Raw genomic sequence first — 24,506 nt, 5'->3', positions numbered from 1 at the left:
ACGGCGAGCGGGCGGGAGGCGGCAGGCAGCGCCGCGCCGCGCCGAGCCGAGCGAAGGAGGGACGCGCCGGGCACGGCCGCCACCAGCCCTCCCCAATCCTCCGTCATCCTCTCCGCCGCGGCCGCCTGGCCCCCTGACAGCCGGCGGAGCAGCATCCCCACACGGTCCCCTTCCCGTCAGGGTGGGTATGGGGGGCGCCCGCCCGCATCTTGGGGCGCAAACCCCGGGGGAAAGGCGGCCCCTCCGGCTCTTTGTGTGCGCGGAGGGAGGGGGAGGGGGCGGGGGAGGGGAGGGCAGGGCGCGATGCGCCGGGCCGGGGGGGCGCGGGGGACAAAAGCCCCTTTGTGGGGGCGCGGGGAGGGGGTCGCCCCCTCCGCCACCGGCAGATTTGGGGGGGGGGAGGGCGGGCGGCTCCCCCTTCTCCCCTTTCTCCGCCTGCCTGGGCCTTGCCTGGCTGCCGGCGGGGCCGAGCGGGAAGGGGGGTGCCGTGTGCTCTCTGCGGGGGTCCCGGCGGGGGGCCGCCCCCCGGAGGATTTGGCCCCCCCACCCCTTCCGTTCACTGATGCTCTTGGTCTCCCTCCCCGGCCCCCCTTATCGCCTGTTTCGGGGGAGAAGGGGTGTCTGCGTTTGGGGGGGGCTGTGGGGGTCGGTGTTTCCTGTTGTGGGGGGCGGTAGGGGCGGGGGTCGATGGCCGCGGCCGGCAGCGAGTGGGGGGACGAGAAGTTCAGCGCCGTTCCCGGGGGTGGCAGCTTTTTGTTACCTACCCGGAAAAATAACAGCCCGGGTACGGCTGTCTTCGTGTAGTGTTTGCCTGTAGGGGGTGGGGGTGTAAGGGACATATTTATTATTACATTTTTTTGTGTCCCCCCCTTCCCTGTTTTCCTGTTGCGGCTATTTCTTTCTCAAATGCAGTTCAAATACTCTCTGCTTGGGGTTTCTTTTCTACCCCCATCTTATTTGCTGGTCTCCTTTCTGTAAGTGTCTAAGGGTCTGGAGGGGTTTGGTGTTTTGCATTTCAATCAAAATGGATTTTTTTTTTTCTTCACATTTTTAAGCCAGTTCAAATTACTGTTTTCCCAGCCTCTTCCTTTTTTCCCTTCAAACGTCCCCCCCCCCCCGCAAAAAAAAAAAAAAAACCACCAACAAAAAAAGAAAGCAAGCTGTGTAAAGCCTTAATGGTCTATGGGTAAGGCAGCCCCCACTCCCCACACTTCCACTGAAAGCCGGAGCGGTGCTGGGATCGGCAGCCTCCATTATGGAGCCGTGGGTTTGGTTTTGTATGGCTTTTGCTAGACAGGGCATCTTCCTATTCCCGACCCCCTCGGGTGGGACAGAGGTGGCCCTCCTTTCCCCCAGCCCCCTCCTCGTCGTCGTCGTTCCCCCCCCCCCCCCCCCCCCGGATGGTCCCCACATCTTTGGTCGCCATCGTTGCTGGCACAGCAGTGTGATACCAACTCTTATCGTGTGTTTATATAATGGCCTTTGTGCCTTTACGTGAGAATTTTATATTATATAAAAGGGGCTGATGCAAAATGGTGTGTGTGGGGAAGCAGAGCTGGCGGCTGGATAGTATTATTATTTTTTTTGAGGCTGTGTAGTATTGGATATTCACGTACGCAAACGCTCATGCAGAGCACCCTCTCACTCTGAGGTTGTATGTGTGTTAATCCCTTATGGAAAACTAAATGGTTTAACTAAATGATTGCCCTGCAGCCCCTGGGAATGCTGCCTTGGCTGTAGAGTGCAGGAAGGGTGGCAGGGCTGGGGGGGGTTAAGCCTGTGGTGGGGGGGCGGGGTGGGAAGGAGGGATGGCTTTTTAAATTTTACATGTATAAATAATACATAGAGGGACGATAAAAATTTCACATATAAGAATATATATTTTATGTGTATAATTTTCTTTCTTCTTGTAACAGTAGACCTGAAGATCAGATGATAAGGGCGGAAGCTATAGATGGTGGTGGGGGTACGTGTGTGAAGTAGAAGCAAATGGGATAGGTGTTTGAACTCATGGAGCAGTTGTTGAGGGGGTGAGATGTGTGTGTCCTGCCCTCTTACCAGGAATCCAGGCTGTTGCTCTCTGGCTGTCCTCTGCCCAGGTTTTCTATGCACACTTGTGTGTGTGTGTGTGTGTTGGGGGGGAGATAAGGCAAAATGACAGCTGTGCGAGACCATGATTTTTTTTTACTCCATTATCCTGCTTCCACCCCCGCGCCCCGGAGCATTTTTTAGATTCCCCTTTGGAGCCTGTTGCTTAATCAGCTACAAGGGCTGCTGCCTTGTTGTGTGAGAAACCCTTCTTAACCTGGCTCCTGCCTGTCCCAGAAGGGTGGGACCAAATTTAGGTTTGGGACTGTGGTGTTGCAGAGCAGTACCTGCTGTGTCCCTGTGCAGAGGAGACCCTGTCAGGACCTCTTGCCCGGTCTCTGCCATGTGCTGGGCTGTGCTTGCCCCAGCTGGGAGTTGGACTCAAGTGGAAGTGTTTGGGCTTCACAGGCCTGGGTAAACACTCCATGAAGGAAGGATGATCGAGAGCTGTCTTCTTGACAGCTGTGTGACGGGTTCCCGGGGACACAGACCTTTGATCATTTATTGGAGTAGGAGTGTAAGCAAGTCAGATGTATGTTAATGTGGTTATATAGAACAGCAGGCAGCGGATAAAAATCACGTCTGTTTGGTGCGCCCTCACCCAGGTAGGCCTGCCTCCTGGTGCAGTTCCCAAGGCTCTGCCTACATTCCTTGTAGTAAGAAAGTCAGAAATAGCCACAGGGTTTTGTAGGCTTTAGATGCACAGAAACCCACATGCATAAGCAAATACTAGGTGAGGGGACTCCACCTCTGAGTGTTTTGTGTGTGGTTTCTGGTAACTGGAGCTCTGCTTTCAGGGTTCACAATGTCCCCTGAATGCCTTGATAGGATTATTTCCCTGTACATCTCTGCAGCCCGTCCTTTCTTCTTTCTGTAATCCCATCTCCTGGGGCAGGAGAAGCAGCTCTGGGTTTATAGTATGCCCAGAATCCTGTAGCTGGGATTATTTTTTTGTACTTCTGTCTCACAAGGCCGTTCCTCCCTTCTTTCCTTCAGTGATGCTTCCTTCCCACCAAGCTCCAGCGAGGGAAAGTTCCTCGCACCCACTTGTGAAAACATGAATCATTCCTCACCTTTCCTGTCCCCAACAGGCTCTGTGTCTGCATTTTGTACGCTAATAATGTGGCATTGCATAAATTAGGACTGTGGCAAATCCTTCTAAAAGGAGACACATTGACTCTCTCAGGAAGAGATGTGGTTCCTAGAATAAGTTGGTGGCCGTAGAAGAGGCTAGGGAAAAAGGAGACTGTTAAGAGGGGAACTGCTGGAGCTGTGTTTGCAGCAGAAGTTGAGGTGGGCAGAGAGAACAAACTCTGTGGCCGTGGTCCTTCTACCTAGTTGGTTTTCTGTGGAAGGTGAGTAAGCTGAGCCTGGGCATGTTGGTGGGGTGTATCAGGTCAAAGGGTTAGCTAATCATTTCAAGTGAAGGGATGAGGAAAGGCCTGAGCTGCTAAAAACAAACAGCTGGCACACCTAGGTAGGCAAGAGAGATGGAGAGGCTCAGGTAGACCAAAGGAGGTGGAGATCCCATCAGCAGAAGCATGTGGAGATCAGCAAGTGGTGTTCCTAGTCAGTGTGTGCCTCGTAGGGTTCAGTTCAGCGAGATGTCTCCTGCCTGTCCCCTGTGCTGGCCCCTGCCTCGGAGTGATGGAGCCTCTTGCTCCTGGCAGTCTGTCTGTCTCTCGCAGCCCTTGGGTGCTGTGCTTCACCACCACCGAGGTGTTGCAGTAGGGCTGGGCCAGAGAGAAACTCCTGACAGGGTTTATTATGCCTGACCCTTCTGGTGTCTCACGTGGCAGCTTCTGTCCTGGTGCCAGGTACTAGGGTACAAGGAGCAGTACCTCTTTACAGTAGTGTGGCGTGATCATGCCCTGAAACCTTAGGAGGGGATTCCTGAACCTCTCCCCAGTCTCTGAGCAAAATGATGGAGAAGAGGTCCAATCATGCTTCCTTCTAATAATGGGAACATGGAAAAAACATGCTTGAGAGTGTTCTCTTCCTGCAGTGTTTCTTGCTCATGCTGTCCCTGGAAGTTCAGGAGATAAGGAGAGGTGATAGAAGCCATGTAGAAAGTGAAGTATTTCAAGATTTAAAACTACTCAGCCTCTGGGTGAAGTGGGGAGGACTCTTCTGTTGTCTTACATGATTCACTTCCTGTTTCTGCTCTGACGCTGCTCTTTCTGTGCTTCTTTTCTCAGCACGACTGAACCATGGAGCTTCGAGTGGGAAACAAATACCGGCTGGGCAGAAAGATTGGCAGTGGTTCGTTTGGAGACATTTACCTAGGTGAGTGTGAGAGTCTGTCTCAAGGTTGGGTTTCTCAATTGCATCATTGTTTTGGGGTTGTTTTTCTTGCCTGTTGGTATTTGTGGGCACCATGTAAGGTTGGAAGGGGTGGAGAAGAGAAAAAACTTAAGGAATACTGCTAGTTGCTGCTGGCCTTATGGCAAAGAAAGTGGGATTAGCTCAGCTTTGCCTTACCACATATTGGAGACACAGTGATGGTTGATCAGACCGATTTAGATTTGGACTGTTTGGGGCATATTTGTCATACGCCCTAATCCAGCATTCTCACTTCCTTTTCTTGAGCTTGGGTGTGTGTGGGTATAAACTCTGTTCACAGAATGGGTGGTGGAAAGGGAGGACATAGCTATTCCTCCGAGGATAGAAGGAATACAATTTTGGGAAGACTGGAAGAGGTAGTCCAGGACCTGTAAGAGACTAGGAGGTGTAAAACAGGTCAGAGAACCTGGCCTGATTGAAGTCCTGGAACTCAGATCTGTTAGATCTGTAATGGGATTTAGACTTAATGTCTGGAATGACCTGAGCTGGAAGCTCAGTGGACAAAGCCCATGGGGTGCTGGGTTTCCTGTTACCACAGCAGGTCACCTGGGTAGTTCTTCCAAGCCAGCGTGCTGATGTGTAGATATGTTCCCTGATGCTTTGCCTGCTCATGTTTTTATTGGCTCAAACCATGTGGGGCCAGAGTGGCGAGACTACCCAGCAGCCTGCTCGATCCCTCCACGAGGGCTGGTGTTACCTGTCTCTGGTTCTCACCACTCGCTGTTCAGCTGTGGTTCTGCAGGCCGGCAGGAGGGCTGCCCTCTGCTTTGGTGTCTGCACCCTTTGGGTACTTGCAGATGGTTGTCACATGCTGCTTGACTGTTAATTTGTTCAATTGAGTTGTATTTTGCTTCCCAGTACATCCACCACTCCTCGCTTTTGCTGGTCCTTCAATTTTGCCTCGTTTGTTCATCTGCTGAGCAGCTTGGAGCCAACACTGCATTTGAGGTGTGGCATTTCCAGTGCCTGGCAGTGGAGGGCTACCCTCGAGTGATCTGTAATGTGCTGTGTCTGCATAGGCTGCTTTGGGTCTCCTTGGCTTCCCCCATCACCAACACTATCAGGTTGCAGAATTGGCCTTAGCGCACTGTCAGCTGTATTGTAGGAGAGCTCTTCTAGGATCTCCAACATCTTCCCATCCCTCCCTAAATCCTTTTTGTTGAATACCTCTAGTTCAGATTACTTTCTCCTGTGATTGTAAATCACCATCTGTTTTCAACCTCTGGTTTTTATCTCCAGTTCCCTCTTGCTTTATTTTCCTCTCTTGATTGGTGCTGGCAGCCTCTCTTGATTAAGTGTCCTGTGGGAACCATCAGTAACAGACTTTGTTGCCACCTTTATCCAGAACATGAACAAAGATGATAAATAACGGATCTGGGATCCCAGTTCCACCGTGTGCTCCCTTTACTACAACCTGTTCCTGTATGCCGCTCCTCTGTGACCCTCTAACCAGTTAGTGTCTTGGGTGACAGTGCTTTTAATTCCCAGGTGCTAGGGATTGAGGGGTGGTAGCTCGGACACAGCATTTTCCACCTATGCTAGGGCTTGAAGCCTTCCAGACCCTCTCTAGGACAGTAAAAACTGTCAGGATCTTGCAAAACATCTGGGATACATGTGGGGAGAGAAAGGAGGTGCTGAACAGAAAGGCCTGATCCTGTATTCCTCTGTACCACGTAACAGGTCATCCACCTGTGCAAAGCAGGTATGGAAAATAGCTTCTGGTGAGGGGTCATGCCTGCCTTGCCTGTCACCAAGCAGAGGAAGCTCAGTACCCCGGTGTGGTGAGCAGAGTGGGATTCAACCAAGTTACTTGAATGCAGTATCAAAGCCCTTGTGGTGTTCACTGAGGTGCGAGCCAGCATGTTTTGAAGCAGTGATAGCGAGACTTCTTGGAGCCTGGGTGACTCCCCAGCCTGGAGGGATTGGGCATGTAGTCTGTGGTGGTGCGTCTGGAGGACGCTTGTGCTCATGCTGTACTCTCACGGCCTGCTCTGCAGACAGAAGGACTCACTCACGAGGACTTCTCTCCTGCACCAGGTTTACCTCACAGTTCTCTCCTTTGATAATGGTGTGGACACAGAGCAGGACTTGTCTGTCTCTGAGGCTTAGCAGGGGCTGTATGGTTTATCCTCATCTCTCTCTCAGGATGTTACTACCTTCACCTGCTCTGTAACCAGCTGTGTGCTGTCCTCTTTGGGATTTGTTTTAGGTTTTTTGTCTGTCAGAAGGAAACTTGGGTTTCTACATGGGCAGACACAAAGGATGGACTGTGTTAATCCTTTGCTGGGGCTTGAAGTACAATGCCTTCCTTCCATGCCCTACTTTGAGGGATAGATGTGCTAAGTGGAATATTCTCCCCCCATTGGTTTGAGAGGATAGGAAATGAGATCAGGCTGCCCGTGGGCCTTGGCTAGCCCATTTACCTCTAAAAATGCTCATTCAGAAGAGCAAAACCCAGTTTACAGAGGAATTGCGGAGACCTTTGGGCTGCTGGAGGGGGAGGCGCTTTGTCAGAAGTGCTGGCCAAGAGGCAGGGCAGGGTTGCTGGACGTGTAGGAATCGTTTGGCCGGGATGCACGCTGGTGGTGGAGAGGAGCTGGGCAGACAAAGCATGCTGGGACCTGAGCTGGCTGGGGACAGTTCCTGGTGGCAGGCTCCTCCCTTGCTGGGAGGGGAGTGCCTTCCCTTTGTTTCCTGGCTTGTTAACTCTCTCTCGCCCTATCTGCCTTCATCCGTCTGTTCCCAGCCCTCCATTCTTCCCTCGGCAGGCTGTGGAGAGGGGTGCAGGCGGTGGGGAGTGCGGGGCCTCTGCCTGTTGCCCCCGATGCTCAGGGAGGGTGGTGTTTATTGTATCAGACATGCAGTCAGGATTCCACTCTGAAAAGATCCTGTTCAGCCGGTGACATCCTCTGTCCCCGGGGCCCCGTTTCAAAGAGCTTGTGATGAATGAGTTGAATTTGTGCAGCCCCCACAGCGGAGCGAGACTGGGGGAGGATGTTAGGAATTTCCCCCGATCCTACATTCAGTCTCTCAAGTGGCTGAAGCTAGCAGACTCTGCTGTATTTGTCTGAAACACGGTGCTTTCCAGTCTGTAAAGAGAGCACGGAACTGTTGCTTTTGTACTTGTAGCTTTAAAAAAGATGGTGGTTGAAGCACGGAACAAAGGATCAGAAAGACTCCTGCCCATAAATTCCCTCCTCACTAGTGGTGGGCTCGATCTGGGTGGATCTCTAGCCGGGAAATGGTACAGGGAGCAACTTGTGGACATGGTGAGGTTTGGAGAGGTAGCAAGCCCAAGGTGTTCAGCCAGTGACCCCCTCAGCAAAGGATGGTCAGATTGGTCCAGAGAAGGACCACAAAAGTGGTTAGAGGGATGGAGCACCTCTCTTATGAGGAAGGGCTGAGAGAATTGAGATTGTTCAGCCTTGGAGAAGAGAAGGCTTTGGGGTGACCTAGTTACAGCCTTCCCTCCCTGAAGGGAGCCTACAAGAAAGACTGGGAGAGACTTTTTGCAAGGGCACGTAGTGACAGGACAAGGGGAATGGATTTAGACTGAAAAAGGTTTAGATTAGATATTAAGAAGAAATTCTTTACTGTGAGGGTGGTGAGACACTGGAACAGGTGCCCCAGAGTGGCAGTGGATGCCCCATCCCTGGAAGTGTTCAAGGCCAGGTTGGATGGGGCTCTGAGCAACCTGGTCTGGTGAAAGGTGTCCTCATGGCAGGGGTGTTGGAACTCGGTGATCTTTAAGGTCCTTTCCAACCCAAACCATCCTCTGAGTCTACTTGTGCTCTTCTAGGCCACGGGGTTGTTTCTTCTTTCTCTAACTAACACCTGCATTTGGGCTACGGAGAGTGTGGGGCTGAAGGTCATGTGAGCATCTGGGTTGCACATTCACATTTTGCAGAATCTGAGTCTTCTTGATGCCTACCCCTGCTTTCCCTTTTCCAGCTTTATGTGCCCACAGATAGCACTCCCTACCTGCAGACAGCCTAGTAGATGGATGCATCTTCATGTTTCTAAACAGCCAGGGGAGTGTGGAGATGAGAACTCATTCATGTTTCCACTGTTCATGTTCTGGGAATAGGGTTCATTCGAAATGCTAATGCTGCAAAAAGTCAGAGAGACTCATCATTGCTCGTGTGTCAGAAAATGTATTAGGAGAGGGAAAAATTCTCCCTGGGGAACAGACAAGGGGGCTGCTTCAGAGGATTTGGAGGAAAGTCTTCACAAAGGCAGGGGAAAGAGACAAGGGAAGGAAGTGCTCTCATCTTTTTTGGATGTCCTGGGTGTTTCCATGCTGAATGAGGGCCAGTGGTTGAATACTAGCATGGATACTAGTCGTCCCTTTTCTTGTTCTTTTCTTCCTTGACTCCTGATGCTTTTAAGAAGGGTCCTGTGGTGGAGCGAAGGGAAGGTACAGACTTGTTTTTCTGGCCACCAGTTTTTAAGTGGAAAATGCCAGCATCTTTTCAAAAGTAAGCATTGGACAAATGTCTCCACCTCTCAGGATGGCTTTATCCCTTTCCCTTCTCCTGGATCCTGCGTTAAAATCTGTATTAAATTAGTCCCATTGCTTCTCCTCCCCCTCCCTCAGAGCACCCTAAATAATTCCTCTCCCTCCTTAGTGTTTACAGCCTTCAAATATTTGCAGACTGTTGTCATGTCCCATTCTTCCTCCCCACCCTTCTTAGTTGTATCTCTTGTCTATGTTACATATTTAGCTCTTTTAATCTTTCTTAGTAAATCAATCCCTCTAGGCCCCGATCGTTTTTGTTGCTCTCTTAGAAATTCCTAGCAGCTTGTCTGTCTCAACCCGGCACTGCAGCATCTAGATGATGTGTTTTTGCTAGCAGGCAGCTCTTGGCTAACTTTGTGTACAAGTCAGAACTCTTCAGCTGGAGATGGATCTCTTTAGGATCCATGGGGAGAAAGCAATCCAGTTGTGTGAGCGTTTCCTTCTTCTCTTTGGTCCCTGGCTCTGGAGGCGGTGTGTGAAAAGAGGATAAATGAAGAGATTTATCTGCAGCTTGTCCTTGAGGACTCTTAAAGTCTTATCACAGAATTCAGGAGGCACAAATTAGCCAGACCTACCAAAACGAGCTATGGGATATCTGCAAAACATCACCTTTGACTCCAGCTCATGTTTGGCATGCAGGTTCTGGAGCAGTTTATTTTATGACAGTGTTCATAAGCTGCTCGTGATCAGCTGCTCTCTGATTTGTGTTTAAGTGCAATTTCTAATAGTTCCAGATACGAGGGAGGGCTTGTCAGTGTGTGTGAAGCAGGCATGGCGGGGGAGGAGAGAAGCAAGTCTTGAGTGTCATTCCTGTGACCCGTGTACAGATACTCCTTCTTTCCATTTTAGGATGATGTGAAACATCTGGAATCCTTTCAGCTAGTACAAGAAAAAGAGCAGCCTGTTCCTTCTTTGACAGTGCACTTTGGGACCAGAGTGCTGGCTTTTGCAGCTGGCAGCTCAGTTGTTTTCAGAGAGAAGTGTGTGCGGTGGTGGTTTAGTGTCATTGCAAAGTATCTGGCAATACCTTCAACAAAGGTGTCCGAGCAGCTTAATTCTGGACCGGATTCTGCTTATTTCTTCATGCTTCTAATTTGGGATATAGCAAATGTTTCTGTGTTGGCAAAAGATAAAGGTATTATTAAAACCCTCAGGAGAGGGAGAAGCTGGGGATTTAGAAATTGTCTGTATTGAGCAGGTCCGCACAGTGGAGAAAACAGAGAGAGCGGAGATGTTAGTAATGTCTCCTCCTGAACTAATTGTCTTTTTCGAAATGATGTAACTGAAGTAACCATAATTTTGCTGGGGAAGAGATACTCTGTATCACTGCCTGAGGAGCTGCTTGGGTTCAGGGGCAAGGTTTATGATCAGAGGAAGCTAAAACTTCCACTCGGTTTAGGTGCTGTTGATACGTACGGATTGACCTTCCAAAGTCTGGCACTTTTTGAGATAACAAGGCTGTTCACGTGTAGGATTGTTGTTCCAGCCTGACCTCAGGGTCAGACCTGGTTTCCTATTCACGTGCCTTTCTCTGGGCTTGCGTTTGCAAATGGCAGTGCTGGGAACTCCTTACGAAAGTGAAGTGGCTGAATCTCATTTCTGTCATACAGAATAAATTTCAGGGCAAATCTTAAGGTTTTGGCATCTTTACAGGCCTTGTTAAAAGTATTCAACTTCAGTGGAAGCTTGTGCAATCTTCATTTCACTCTCATTCCTATGCAGGAGCCAATATTGCAACTGGTGAAGAGGTGGCCATCAAACTGGAATGTGTCAAAACCAAGCATCCCCAGCTCCACATTGAAAGCAAGTTCTACAAGATGATGCAGGGAGGAGGTGAGATGGGGAGGAAAGGATGGGGCCGGGGGAGTGGTTGGAAAAGAAAATTATTCTGGAGGGCTTTAGAAAAGAAATTATTTGGTGTTACACATGATCTTCTCAGCGGGGGATACAACATCTATTCTCTTTGTTCCGGCTTAATCTTTTTCTTTCCCCAGTGGGTATCCCCTCCATTAAGTGGTGTGGAGCAGAGGGGGACTACAATGTGATGGTGATGGAGCTCTTGGGGCCCAGCCTGGAAGATCTCTTCAACTTCTGTTCCCGCAAATTTAGTCTCAAGACAGTTCTGCTCCTGGCAGACCAGATGGTAAATTTCCTCTGAAGCATTTGTGCCTACTCTCCTTTTCCATGCCTTTTCCCCACCCATACGCTCCCCTCCCATCCCCTCTGCTTGAGAACTGCTGTATCCCAGGCCGCCTTCTTTTAGCACAAGTGGCTGCCAGCTTTCTATTTCTTGATGAAGTTGGGGGCCTGGAGCCTAGACACTGAGCGGCTTTTCCATCCCTCCTTCCTTTGCCTGCTGCTCGCCTTGCGTTAGTGTTGCACACATAGATACTTTTGCCTGCATGATGAATTAACTGGCACCAGTCTTAATTCCACTGCTCATGCCCTGGTTTTAAGACCCCTAGCTCTTTGGCCCAGACCTGGTCCTTTCCTGGTCTGGCTAAGTTCAAAAGCTGACAGCTGTCAATGCTGAAGCTCAAAGTTTTAGTCCATATAGACTAACTTCCCATCCTTCCTTGTGATGTTAATGGTGGACTTCCCAGAGTGAGGACTGGGCTGGTGTGCAGGGTTAAATTCCATCTCCAGATCCTGCAGCGTCCAGAGAGTGTCTTTTCCTTGTCTGTCATCCCTGATATTCTCTGCAAAGTGTCCTTTTCTTGCTCTGACAGGTCAGTGTCTTGGACAGGGTACTATTTTTAACAGATGCAGTTAAAATAAGTTCGTTTCTTGCTTGGCTCACTACTTATGTATTTATTTATCTATCCCTCCTCCAGATCAGCCGTATCGAGTACATTCATTCCAAGAACTTCATCCATCGGGATGTAAAGCCAGACAACTTCCTTATGGGCCTTGGCAAAAAGGGCAACCTAGTATACATCATTGATTTTGGTTTGGCCAAGAAGTACCGAGACGCCCGGACCCACCAGCACATCCCTTACCGGGAAAACAAGAATCTGACTGGCACAGCCCGTTACGCCTCTATCAACACCCACCTGGGAATTGGTGAGCCTGCTTGCTGGTGCCCCTTGGGGGGCTTTCCAGGGGAGGTTGTATGGCCCCAGGAGGAGGGGTTTGGGTTTTCTGCCTGACTCTGCTGCTGACCTGCCTTGAGATGGTGGGCAAATAACTCAGATGTTACGCCTGTGTTACTTCTGCTGCTGTGGTGGCACTCTGAGCTCCTGAAGACAGAAATCGTCTCCTGCTCTGTATTTGTGCACTGCTTAGTGCAGGGGGCCTTGTTGAGCGTCAAGGCTGTGACCTCCCTGACTCTGCTCCTACTAAATCTGCCTTTGCACAATTTTTGCAGGCTGATTAGGTGTGTAAAGGAGACATTGACAGACACTGAACCTTTAGAAGTATGTGTGGTTGAAACCTGCCTTTCTGACTCCTGAGTGCTGTCATTAGTGATTGTTCTGTAGCTGTCAGAGCTGGAAGATAGAGGCCCCCTGCAATATGGTGTTACCCACCACTGAGGATGGGGATGTGCTGGAAATGTACAAGAAGCTGGAATGAGGGGAGGCTTCCAGCTGCCTGGACACCCTTGTTTTGTGATTGAGGATTGGCTGTCGCAGGCCTTCAAAATACATATGTGCCTGTGAACTGCACAACCCACTGAGGCAGCTTCAGGGAGATAGGGCTCTGCCCTTAATGTGTGTGGTTAGTACTGAAGGGATGAAAGTAGGCTGGAAAAGAGTGCTGAGTGTCCAGCCAGGTCTTACGCTGGTGATGACCATCATCCCAGGTTCGGTAAAAACCTTGTGTGGGTTAGTACCCACTGCGCTTAAACCTCCTGAAGTCACCCAAATTCTTGTCCTGGGAGTCAGCCCCTGGTGCCTGTGAGGAACATAGTTGAAAACCTCTTCCAGTTTTCTCTTCTCTTCTCTGCCTGAAAACTTCTTTCCAGCATTTGACCTCCTTTCTCTGATAAATTGTAGCTAAACTTTGTTCACAGTGTGAGGGTTCCTTAGTTACTGTAGGGTCCATTCTGAGCAGGCTAACTTGGTGCTGCTATTGACTGGCAACTCTAAAAAGCAGAAACACTGGAGCTGTCTTGCCTGTTGGAGCCAGGGAAGTATCTGCTGTGCTTGTAGATTGTTTATATCTCTGGGAGGCCCTTCTTCTGAAGTGGGTAACTTGGGAATTTGAAAATCAGAGCAAGGCACTCAAACCTTTTAAACTAACAGCTTTCACAGGATTTCACATCCTCACTCTTCCTGCATTCTCCCCTCTTGCAGATATTTCTCAGATATCTGAAGTCAATACTTGGCCTGCAGAAAATAAAGCAGTTTCCCACTGTCTTCCTTGATTAATACTATATAACTTTAGATGGAGAATGCTTTATTTATATCAAAATGGGGAGTGTTGTGTGTTGAGAGTGGGCTGTAATCTCCTGACCTCTTCTATGTTATAAAAATAGTTCTGGTAGAGCTTTCCGAGTTGGCCCTCTGTATTTTGGCTTGACCTGCATATATATAACTGACTCTCCATTGAATTCTCAGTCAAGATTTCCACAGCCATGGTAACTGCCACAAGGAGACATGCACAAAATAATTCTCACTGCTATGTCTGTCGATTCTTTTGTGTGTGCCTGCTCTGCCTGAACTGATCACGAGAGGCTAAACGTCTGGTTGTGGCTTTTGAACGACTTCATTATTCATTCCACCCCAACTTAGCCCTTTACTACTGGTGCTTGGCTTGTGTGTCAGGATGAACAAACAATGTCTAAACAGTAATCCAAGGGCAAATTGCATATGCCATCAGTCTGAGTGCAGCCGCCGCTCTCTCCATGCCCTTTGCTTTGGGAAAGTCTGGGTGTGAGTTACTCTGTGCAACAGGTCTCGGGTGTATTATCTCCACGTTGCAGATAGTTGCCCTGAACGGCGTAAAGGTTACATGGCTTGCCTGGAGGAAAGGGGGTGGGGCTGTTTGGGTTTCAGCTGGAGTTCCTGTTTTTCAAGACCTTGCCACAGGGTATATGACAGAGATATTTGTGAGTTAGCAGCATTGCCATGGGAACCATCACTCTGATTTTTTTGACTTTTCAGAGACGAAATTCTCTGTCTTAATGTTACATTGAAGTGGTCTAGGGAGAGGGAAGGAACCAGGTGCTGGCGTATTTGTGTGACAGGAATAGCAAATGAATAAATGCCTTTATTTGAATTTGCAAGCTAAGGGTTGGGCATTCCGATGTCTGGAGGAAACACATTCTTTTCCCAGTGACTGGGGAAAAAAGTAGGAGGCGAGATTGGGGAGGGTTTCCACAGCTGGAGACTTGCTGTTGGGGGAGTCATTGGACTGTGCAGGCTTTGGTTCACGCATTCCAGTCAATTTTCACATGCTCTAGGGATGAGAGTCCCCTGCACCCACTGTAGCCTGTAATGTCTGAAATAGATGCCCGGGGTGCCCAGGAGACAGTCTTGGAAGAAAAGAAGCCTGATGGGGTCTGTCTGGGTAACAGGAGGCTGGGGGTGGGAGGGCAATGCCTTCCCAAATGAATGTCCTAGATGGCATTGGTGTAGGCTGTGCAGATCATAAGTCCTCCTGCTCATCCTGCCCTCTGTCACCCATTCCAGATTCTTGTGTGTTTTTAAAAGGCTGTTGCCAAGCAGTGGGGAGAGAAAGGGGAACTCTAGTCCAGCACGTGCAAGATCAGATCTGAGTATGTAATCAGGAAAACGTTGCTCGGTTAAGCCTGCTTGCGGCTGGGCTGGCTCCAGGGAAGACAGCTGATTTCTAGGGAGTTCTGCATGGGAGCAGCATCACTTGGGTAGGATCAGAGTGGAGGAAAACACTCTTGGGACAGGGGGACCAGGAGACAGTTTAGGCTGCAAAGACACACGTTTTGTCATGAACTTTGTGTCCAAGGCAACCAGTCCTCAGTCTTCAGTCTTTGCCCAAACATGTCTTTTCCTGCCTGCCACTCACCCCTGACTTGGCTTCTGAGGACCCTGCTTTGGGCAGGGAGTGAAGGTGTGGGCTGACTGGGAACCTTGCTGGGGGTGGGAGGGAACTGGCAGGAGATTGCTTGCGGAATGGGTTGGGTTTGAGAGGTCAGGCTGGGTTGTGTGGGAAGGCAACCTTATGTTTTCTGTTGGAAGGGGTTTTGGGAAGAAGGGAGGAAAGGATGAGTGTCTTATGAAGAAGAGAGTTTTCATAAAATTGGCTTTCAAAAAACCCCCCATTGTAGGAGAGCTGAGACAAAATGGAGAGAGGAAGTGTGGTGTGGCATCACAGGTCACGACTATAACTGTGCTTCTGGACTGACTTGCTCAGTGCATGCATTCACATCACTTGTATTTCTCTTCCTCTTTTCAAACTCCAAGCTGAGATTTTTTTTTTTTTCCCTGCAGCCCGGGGATGCTGTGGGAGTTAGTCATTGATAGTAAGGTGTCTAAAAGTGGAAAGCAGTAACATTAAATAATGTTTCCTCGGTGTGTAGAGGTAAACTTTTATTTCTAACTCTTCGCCATTTAATGTTATCTAGTATCCTGAGGATGTTGGTATATGAGGCCGTGCAAAAAAGTAATTAAGTATTGGGAGATGTGTAATAGTAACTGAAGATGAAACAAAGAAACGGGATGTAGGAACTGTTGTCCTTTATCCTCCTCCAAGGTTTAATTCAGAATTTTGTAGGTAGGGTTACAGATGACAGACTGCTACAATGTTTTGAGGTAGCTGCACAACTGTGGTCCATCATGTTGGTACTTCAGGCTCATCATGGGTTTGAATCTCACTGAAGCTGTTTAAGTGGGCTACGATGACCACACGTACGTACGTGAGGTGCTGAACATCGGGAATGCAGCGCAAACATTCACCATTTGGCATTTTAATAATTAGGTGTTGTGCTTCCAGTTGTTTTTCCTTGATCATATTGCTGTGCTAAGACACAGTTAAGGTGTGTTTGCATGCACGTAATGGGTACTAGTTAGCTTCCCAGTTCGGTTTTTAACCCTTCTCATTGCCTTCAATAAGGGCTCGTAGCATCCCCTACTGACTTCAGGCTCCCTAATCTCTAATTCTGGCCTTCCTTGAAGTGCTAGGGCTGTGCCCAGGCATATGTTCACAGAATGTATCTCATTCTGGGTGGGATTGGTGGCTGTGCTCAAAAGTGCTGTGCTTCACACAAGTAGAGGTGTGTTGTTCAGCCTGCCCTAAGCAGGTCTGGAGTTCAAGCAGGATTTTGGAGGTGAGATCCTGATTTATTCCCGAAAGGCTGATTTGCTTGTTCAGTAGGTTTCTCTGGTTCCTGCCCTGCCTTTCCCTACTCCTCCGAGGAGAACCACCACGCTCTAGACAAGAAGCCACAGTTAGAGGTGTTAAAGCTATAGCATGGATAAGTTAAGGGCTGGCAAGACTGCAGGACTGAGGTTATCCTTGTCTCGTGTGCTTTCAAGCCCTGGGTGTGTGTTCTGACTCCATTTCCACATCCCTCCTGTCTGTAGGATGTAGGTCATTAACCAATATTGTTTAGTTTTGTTTATTTGATATGCATGGTGAGTAATCGCAGCCTTCTGAGAGTACACGTATCCCAACCTTAGGCCAAATGCAAAACTGGGTTTCTTTTCTCTGCTCCCGTCACAGCATCTAAGTATCTTCCAGACAGCCATGTAATTATCTTTGGCAGCAGCCTGATAAGATTAGGAAGTATTAGCCCCTTTAAAGTGGGCAACCTGAGACAGTAAGTTAGTGAGGTCAAAAAATGCTGTTATTTCTGTATGCCCAAAGTAAGACACTGGGAATCTGCAGGGCTCCTTTCTCCTCTACCATCTTGGAACGTGGCATTTTTATGGTGTTTCATATGCTTTGACCCAAATGATCCCTCCTATCAGTTATGGAGTGATGAGACCCTCCTTTTCTTCTGCAACCACAGTACTTTTTTTTTCCCCGTCAACAGTTTTAACTTGCCAAGCCCTCAGTTCTCAAAACAACTAGGTGGTTATGAGAGAGAGGCACGGGGAAGGAACAGCCTTGTGACCCACAGCTTGTGTTGTTACATGTGGGCTTGTGTATCTGTGACCTGCTACAGCTACTCTTTTGTCATGATTCAGCTCAGCTAACAGAAAAAGGGAGAGCTGTAGTGATCTACTGGCCTTTGAATGCGGCAGGTGGTAGCATGTATCTGGTTCTGACAGCCCACAGACTAGTACATAATCTGCAGCATCTTCCAGGATGTGGCGCTGGATCCAGCAAAATGTGCTGCAGTAAATTAATCTAATAGATGAAGCTCTTTAGTCTTTCCTCTATCATTGTGCTCTCCCTTTAGCCATATTTTGCCTGCCTGTTAGCTATGTCAGTTGTTGTTCTTCTCGAGATGTAAAGTACTTTCTCCGAAGTGTTTATTTTATTTGGGAGGGAAACAAGAACAAGAAAATCTTGGCAAGATTCATAGATGAATGTGCAAGCATGTTGGAGGAGTTGGGAGGAGTTAACCAGGCAACATTTGCAGTTGTTGAGATTCTGCATCAAATCCTTCTTGAGCTGTCTTGAAACTTAAAATGGCATGGCTATTCCAGAGAACAAGGTCAGTGTGAAATGTTGGGGTTTTTTTTGTGAGCTAATTTCTTTTGTTTCATAAGTAAGCATCTAAAGATGGGTCCTAGCAATGGCATCTTAAGGGCAACCCTTGCTCTGAGTAGAGTTGTAGTGATGCCAATTACACAGTCATTCCCCATTTGGAGGGGAATTTTTTCTTCAAAGTATGCCCCTTTCCTCCACAGCTTGAAAAATGTCACCAAGCTGGAAAGACGTCTTTACACGTTACGTGTAAGGCTTCTCTAAACTATCAACAAAGTTGTTTACTACAAGAAGGGGTCCCTAGTTCCTTGTTTCTGCCCTGCTTAAAGACTATCAGCAGTTTAATTAGAAGATGTGTTTGGAAGGGCTGTGTTGGACTTACCTCTGTTAGCTTTGTCTCTCTGTGACTACCTCTGTCATGACTAATGCCTGGGTTGAAGAATCATTCTGGGTGGAGAAGTGTAGGTGCCCTTCCTCTGGGACTGGGAAGAGCAAAGTAGGCAGGGTTGCTGCAGCAGTTCTTGAGATGTGAAATTCTTGTGTGAATTAAGGCTTGTCCAAGTAGGAGGTAGTCATCGTCATTAGTTATGAAGTGGGTTGGGCTGTATGGGGAGAGGAGCACCTTAACTCTTGTAGTATGACCATCATCACAGGAATTTGCTCTGGAATGTCTTCTACAAGTTTGTCTATCTATAGAAGTCTACCAGAGAAGAGAGAGGGGTAGTTGTTAGGTTCTGTGTTCACCTCCAAAGCTCTGGGATTGCCAAAGCAGTTTTGGTTGCTGCTCACTCCTTGCCCCTTTGTAACTTTTCACAGAGCAAAGTCGCCGTGATGACCTGGAGAGCCTGGGTTATGTGCTCATGTATTTCAACCTGGGCTCGCTGCCCTGGCAGGGCCTCAAGGCTGCCACCAAGCGCCAAAAGTACGAGAGGATCAGCGAGAAAAAGATGTCAACGCCCATCGAGGTGCTCTGCAAAGGGTACCCTTGTAAGTGCTCTCATCTTGATGGCTGTCTTGTCTGCTGCTGGGCTTGTACACCTGCTGAAACCCCCTGGAATCTTGAATCCTAAAGGGCAGTGTGCAGTACCACAGACCAGGATGTGCTGCTGACACCGGAGAAGGATAACAGAGTGGTCATGGTACAGTTTGGGTTCAGAAGTGGGAAATGTGTTTTTGTGGACAGTCAAAATTTATGTTAGTAAGGGCGTGAGAGTGCTCAGAGGGGGGATCTTTAGGACCTTGTGAGCAGTTTGGAAAGGGAGTGGGCACTGAGCTGAGAAGGGATGCTGATGATGCTGAATTTTTACTGGTTAATGAGGAGTCCCAGAAATAACCAGGCAATAAAGTGGCAGATGCAGTTCTTTGTAGGTAAACATGGAGTATGTATGTGAGAACGGAGAGAAGTCTTTGGTCCCTGTGTCATATGCACAATAGTAGGCTCTGGCTTACCAGTGCCACTCACCAATGAGCTGTTGCAATTGCAATAGGTGGTTCTGTGAAAACATCAACTTTGTGCTTGGTGGCTGCTGAGGAAAGGGAACATTAGGAATTACTAGGAAAGCAGCCCAGTGTGCATAAACCCATGGCCCACTTGCACCTTGCATGGACTGTGTAGCTCTGGTCCATCCCACTGTTTCACAAAGGACATGGTATAACTGAGAAAAGGCTCAGGAAAGGGCTGAAAGGGTGACCAGAGGTGAGTTGATTTCTGCACAAGTAACGAGTTTGCTGGAACATGAAGAAGAGGTGGGCAGAGAGATGATAGAAGTCTCCGCTCTGGCTATGCCTACAGAAGTTTGGATGGGAGCTGATTATTTGGTGGCCCCAGTTCTTGTATTGGAAGAGAAACAAAGCTGGTTTTTGCCAGCTTCAAAACAAAAGGATGTGGTTCTTCACACAGCCAGTAGTAGACTTGTGGAACTCCTTCCCAAAAGATGTTGTGGATACTTAAAGCTTACAGGAGTTCAAGGAGATGGGACAGGGACATGGAAGAGAGATCCTGTGAGGATTACTGAATAGTTAGAAACTGCATCCAGATCAGGAAGTTCCTTGAGCTGAAATTAGGTGCTAGGCTACTGTTGGTGGAAACGTCAGGTGTGCCTGCCCCACTCTTTCTCCTCTTGTCTACTTCTGGCCACTGCTTACAGCAGCCTACTGAGCTAGGAGGACTTCTGTTTGGAGTTGAGCTTCTCAAAGCTCATCTCCAGCTCCTCTTTAGGCCTGCATTCCTACTGTCCTTCAGCAGGCACTGTGACTTGCTAGGTTGTTCTTGGAGAAGCCAACAGAAAGAGATGCATAACATTTCCTCTGGTAAAAAGAGAGATGGGGTCCTTTTGGTGGCCAAAGCGCTGCAACCAGCAGGCTCAGTTTGTGTTACGTAGCTCTGTGTTTGTGCTGTCCTGGTCCAGCAAGCCACTGTTGAAAGGCTGCAGCGGCTCCATGGTGGGACCAGGGAGGTTAGAGGGCCAACAACAGCCATCAGCTGTTCTCTGCTCTCTCCAGCTGAGTTCTCGACATACCTCAACTTCTGCCGTTCACTGAGGTTTGATGATAAACCTGACTACTCGTACCTGCGGCAACTCTTCCGCAACCTCTTCCACCGCCAAGGCTTCTCCTACGACTACGTCTTTGACTGGAACATGCTTAAATTTGTGAGTGTGTTTGGCAAAAGGGCTGGACCAGGGTTGGTTTGTATCATGGAGATGGGGGAGGAAAGTCGGAAACTGCCTGCTTTTTGTGCTTAGTTCTGGTGAACACCTTGAGCAAAGGGACTAGGTAGAGTGAGAAAGAGGCAGAGCTGCTTGGTGTTTATCTAACCGGGGGTATAGCTACTGTTGTATTAGTGAGTGTGATGGAGCACATGTGTCAGTAGATCTATAGCTAGAGGTAGGTAGAGATAATTTTTCAGGAGAGGACTGTATTTGGATCTGGGACACAGACATGGATTGCAATAACAGCTGTAGTTCCATTTGTTTCTTTATGGAATAGAATGAGGTCCTTTCTTGGTGCAGTGGAAGCTGGTGGGGGGAGTTTTGGGGATGGAGCTCCACTTGTTTGGCATGATACACTGTGTGTTTTCTGTCCGGGGCTGCTGCTGCCTCTCCTGCCTGACAGCCGTGTGTGGCGTGGGGGTTTCTCTCCTCAGGGAGCAGCCCGGAACCCTGAGGATATGGATCGGGAGCGGCGAGAGCACGAGCGAGAGGAGAGGATGGGGCAACTCCGAGGGTCGGCCACGCGAGCGCTGCCCCCTGGCCCGCCTGCTGGAGCCACTGCCAACCGTCTTCGTAATGTCACCGAGCCCATGGCCTCCACCCCCACCTCCCGAATCCAGCAGTCCGGTGAGGGGGGTGGGAGAGCTGGGGCAGGGTGCCACCCCTGTTGTTGGCTGGGAACCAACACTATTGACTGATACTCTTGTCTCAACACTTCTCTGCCCCAATAGGCAACACGTCCCCCAGAGCAATCTCAAGAGTGGACAGGGAGCGGAAGGTCAGCATGAGGTTACACCGAGGAGCTCCTGCCAACGTCTCCTCATCTGACCTCACAGGGCGGCAAGAAGTGTCACGGATTTCAGCATCACAGGTGAGCTCCTGCTGCGATGCTCCTGGCCTTGGCCTGGGTGTCCCAGAAGGTCTGCAGGCCCCAGAGGGGTTTTTGCCTGATCTGCTGATCATCTGACATGAGCTGGAAGCTTCTGGTGTGGTGAGGGCAGAGGTACCACGTTACACCTGTGCTCTTCAGTTGTGTATTTTCTGGAGGCCATGCTCAGTACTGCCATTTTAGCTCTCTGCTTGCTTGGAGTAAGCCTTCATCTGGCTGTCTTCCAGACCACAGAGGGTTGGAGAAGTGAAGCAGTAGACTCTTGAGAGGGAGGGTGTCCTGAGAGAAACATGCAGCCTCTCTGTTCTGGTGTATTTTTTGCTTTTTTCTTCCTCTCCAGTCTTCAGCAACTCTTCCTTTTCTTTTGTAGACAAGTGTGCCATTTGATCACCTTGGGAAGTGAGGAGCAATTGCCACTGGACCAGTGTTTGCTTAGGTGAGCCTGTACTCATGCCTGGGAACCCCTGAGGAGGGAATTGCTGGGGAAAAAAAGCCTTAGGTTAAGACTTTATGTTGTTGTGGGGGATTGGTATATTTCCTTTCCTTTCACCTTACTTTGAGATGTTTTTTTGGCTTCAGAGGGAAGAGTAAGGTTGGCTGCCAAAACCTTGAGGGGACAGATTGTCTTAGGTGTAAAGGTAGCTTCCATTTCTCTGGGAGGATAGGAAGGGTGGAGAAGGTGCTGGACTGGGGAGCCGTTTCATTAGTTCCTCATGAATGCATTTCTGGCAGCGTGACAGTGTTGGGGAGGAGGGTGCTGAGCAGGTAATCAAGTGTGCAAGACTTTGTACAGCTACTGAGTGCCTCTTGTAGAGAAAACTACAGTAGCTGGGCAAGGTAACTCTGAGGGGAGGCAGGAGTGTAGAAGAAAGGGCTGATTTGATTTGTTACACTCCAGCTGGCATTGGAAGTGCTGGGAAGAGCCTTTACTCCTAACATCTCTTGCCTTTTTCTTTCTTTTGAATTCTCTTTCTAGTGTCTTCACTGTATTTTTCTTTTAAAAAACAAAAAACCCAAAAAACAAACAAAAACCTAAAAAAAAAATAAAAGACAAAAAAAAAAACCAAACAAAAAAAACCCAACAGAATTTCTTTTTGCCAACGATGAGGAGTCGAGCTGTGCCCCCGCGCTGGTGTGAGCCATTTCCAGAGGGCCACCTGTCCCCGGCGTGAGCGCCTCCGAGGAGCTGTCGACGCGGGAGCCGTGCGGGAACACCTCGCTGCCCCCCAGCCCCTACCGCTGCCCCCACTGGCTACCCTCAGTTCCCTCTCCTGGCTCTCTGCTCCTGGTTTTCATTTCTCTCTCTCTCTTTTTTTTTTTTTCTTCTTCTTGGATATCTTCTCCTGCATGATGTTTTTTTTTTTTTTAATATTATTTTCAAATCATATGGTTTCTAGCCATATAAGTTTAAACTTTGCTCTCCTTTTTTTCTGAGGGCAGGGGTTGGTGGTGGGTGAGTGAGGTTTTTGTTTGGTCTTTTTTTTTGTTTTGTTCTTTTCAGGAGCCTTGTGGGTCGGGAGGGAATCAGATTCCAGCCACACTTGATGGTAGAAGTCTGATTTTTATTATTATAACAGAATTTATTTTCTCAAGCATTAAACAAATTTTAAGCTGTGAGGGGAATTGTGGCAACAGCCTAATCATGGACTCGGGCTTCCTTTCCTTGGGTGGCTTCTCTGCCGTTTCTTTTTTGGCTGTTGGGAGAAGTACCAGCCTTCCCTGATCCAAGCGGTCCTCACACGCCGAGGGATCTCTTTGGAGAGGCACCTGGTCCCATGGAGGATGGGATTTTTGGAGCTGACATACAGGGACAAATATACTTCTCATCCCTGCAGCGGGGTCTTTTTTTCGTCTGGCTGTGCGTGTTTTTCTATTTTTATTTTTTAATTAAAACTTGTTTTAATTCCTGCGGAGAGAGTGTGGGACTTGAGGAGAAGAGAGGGGCGCACAGAAGCTGGAGTTTGGAGTTCTTTCAGAGCGATGTCTCTTGCTCTCTCCTTTCCTCATGCAACCCCAAGTAAGATCCACCAATACATGCACAATCCCTTCCTGCCCTCTCCCACCCGTCTCCCCCCCCCTTCCCCCCCCACTTTAGTTGTTTTTAAATATAATTTAGGAATACTCAAGCTGCTTTGTGGCACTTGGGGCTTTGAAACACAATGATCACCACTGCGACCTATGGCCTGTAGCAGACACACTGTCACTGTAGTGTGGAGCCGATGGGTTGTTGGCAGGGCGGGGAGGGTGGGGTTAGTCTTTGTTTTGTTTGTTTTTACCCTTTCTATTTAACACTTTATTTTTCCTCCCTATTTTTTTCCTAATTTATTTACCCCTCTTACTGTCTCTCTCTTTTTTTTAATTAAAGAGCAAAACTTTTTATTACTTTGTAATTTAAAAAAACAAAAAAAAACCTGAAGAACTTTGGGGGGGATTTTGTACTTTTTTCCTGTGTAAATATTGGACTTTTTTGAGCTTTATCGTGGTTGTTAATTTGAAGTAATAAAGTAGAAAATGATAAAGTGATGCCAGCATCTGTCATTTCTTCCTTTAATGGCCCTGGCATCTTTGCTGGGGATCACATCTTACACACAGGAACTACAGTCTTGCAGCTGAACCTGTTTCTGAATTCCAGGAACAAGTTTGATCAGAATTACTGGAAAAAAAGGCACAGGACTGAAGCACCTAAAAATAAACCTGAGCTGATCTCTGCAGCTGCAGCCTTGGAACAGGCAAGAGTTATGTGAAATCTGATTCAGGATCTCTTGGTTCCTGGATCTGAGCCTCTGGCATCCCGTGTGTCTGGCTTTGAGGAGGAGAGGGATGGGCCTTTCCACACCGTTGGTTTTGGGTGCGCGCTGACTTCAACAGAGCTGGACCCTGGATTTTGTGTTTTCTTGTTTTCTTCTATCTTCAAACCTAAGTCCTGAAGGAGAGGGGCGCGGAGCACCTGATAACAGCACAGTCAGTGCCTGATGCAAACAGGCTCAACTCCCTCTGAAGTGGCACCTGCTGCTTTGGTGTCTGCGGTGGTGTGGTTTGTTTGGGTTTCTCGTCCTTTGGTTGTCTGACCTGTCTGGCAGTAAAATACTTCATTTTAATACTGATTTATTTCTAAATTGCTGCTCCTATAGTTACGCATCCCTGCATTATCCTGATATGAGGCCTGTTTCTTCCAGGTTCTGTAAAACCCTTGAAACTTATTTTCAGAAACACCTGCTGGGAATAAATGATGAATCTTGGTGACTTTGCAAATTCTTTCCAAGCCTGTTCTCTGCCAACCGAGCCGGAAGAGCTGTTCCTTTGTTTCCCTGCCGCGTGGGTCTTCCAGCTCCAGGGATGAGAGAGTAGAAGGAAAGGGAAGAGGAAGGTGGTTCCAGGGCTA

General features: G+C 48.6%; 1 protein-coding gene across 2 annotated transcripts; it reads left to right on the top strand.

Annotated features, from left to right (window-relative positions):
• On the top strand, positions 1-24,004 carry LOC309571744 (casein kinase I). 2 transcript variants are annotated; one of them, XR_014226319.1, is made up of 12 exons: positions 1-181; positions 4,287-4,374; positions 10,673-10,783; positions 10,945-11,093; positions 11,785-12,013; positions 18,341-18,511; positions 20,027-20,175; positions 20,670-20,862; positions 20,967-21,106; positions 21,495-21,560; positions 22,101-23,141; positions 23,757-24,004. XR_014226319.1 is itself a non-coding variant. In XM_082279524.1 (11 exons), exons 2-10 carry the CDS (start codon positions 4,299-4,301, stop codon positions 21,525-21,527), a joined length of 1,251 nt encoding a protein of 416 aa, XP_082135650.1. In that variant the 5' UTR covers positions 1-181; positions 4,287-4,298; the 3' UTR covers positions 21,528-21,560; positions 22,101-23,598. The 2 variants fall into 2 exon arrangements, 1 of the variants encoding a protein (XP_082135650.1); XM_082279524.1 differs by lacking the exon at positions 23,757-24,004 and having other exon boundaries at positions 22,101-23,598.
• The last annotated feature ends 502 nt before the right edge of the window (positions 24,005-24,506 follow it).

This window comes from Coloeus monedula, assembly GCF_965178545.1.
Source record: "Coloeus monedula genome assembly, chromosome: 4".
Lineage (NCBI taxonomy): Eukaryota > Metazoa > Chordata > Aves > Passeriformes > Corvidae > Coloeus > Coloeus monedula.
This window is presented reverse-complemented; position numbering and strand designations above follow the sequence as displayed.

Excerpts from the sequence above, each read along its gene's own strand:
- LOC309571744 (XM_082279524.1), top strand. The coding sequence starts at position 4,299 with ATGGAGCTTCGAGTGGGAAACAAATACCGGCTGGGCAGAAAGATTGGC. Across the intron at positions 4,375-10,672 it reads GTTTGGAGACATTTACCTAG|GAGCCAATATTGCAACTGGT; the intron begins GTGAGTGTGAGA and ends ATTCCTATGCAG. Across the intron at positions 18,512-20,026 it reads GCTCTGCAAAGGGTACCCTT|CTGAGTTCTCGACATACCTC; the intron begins GTAAGTGCTCTC and ends TGCTCTCTCCAG.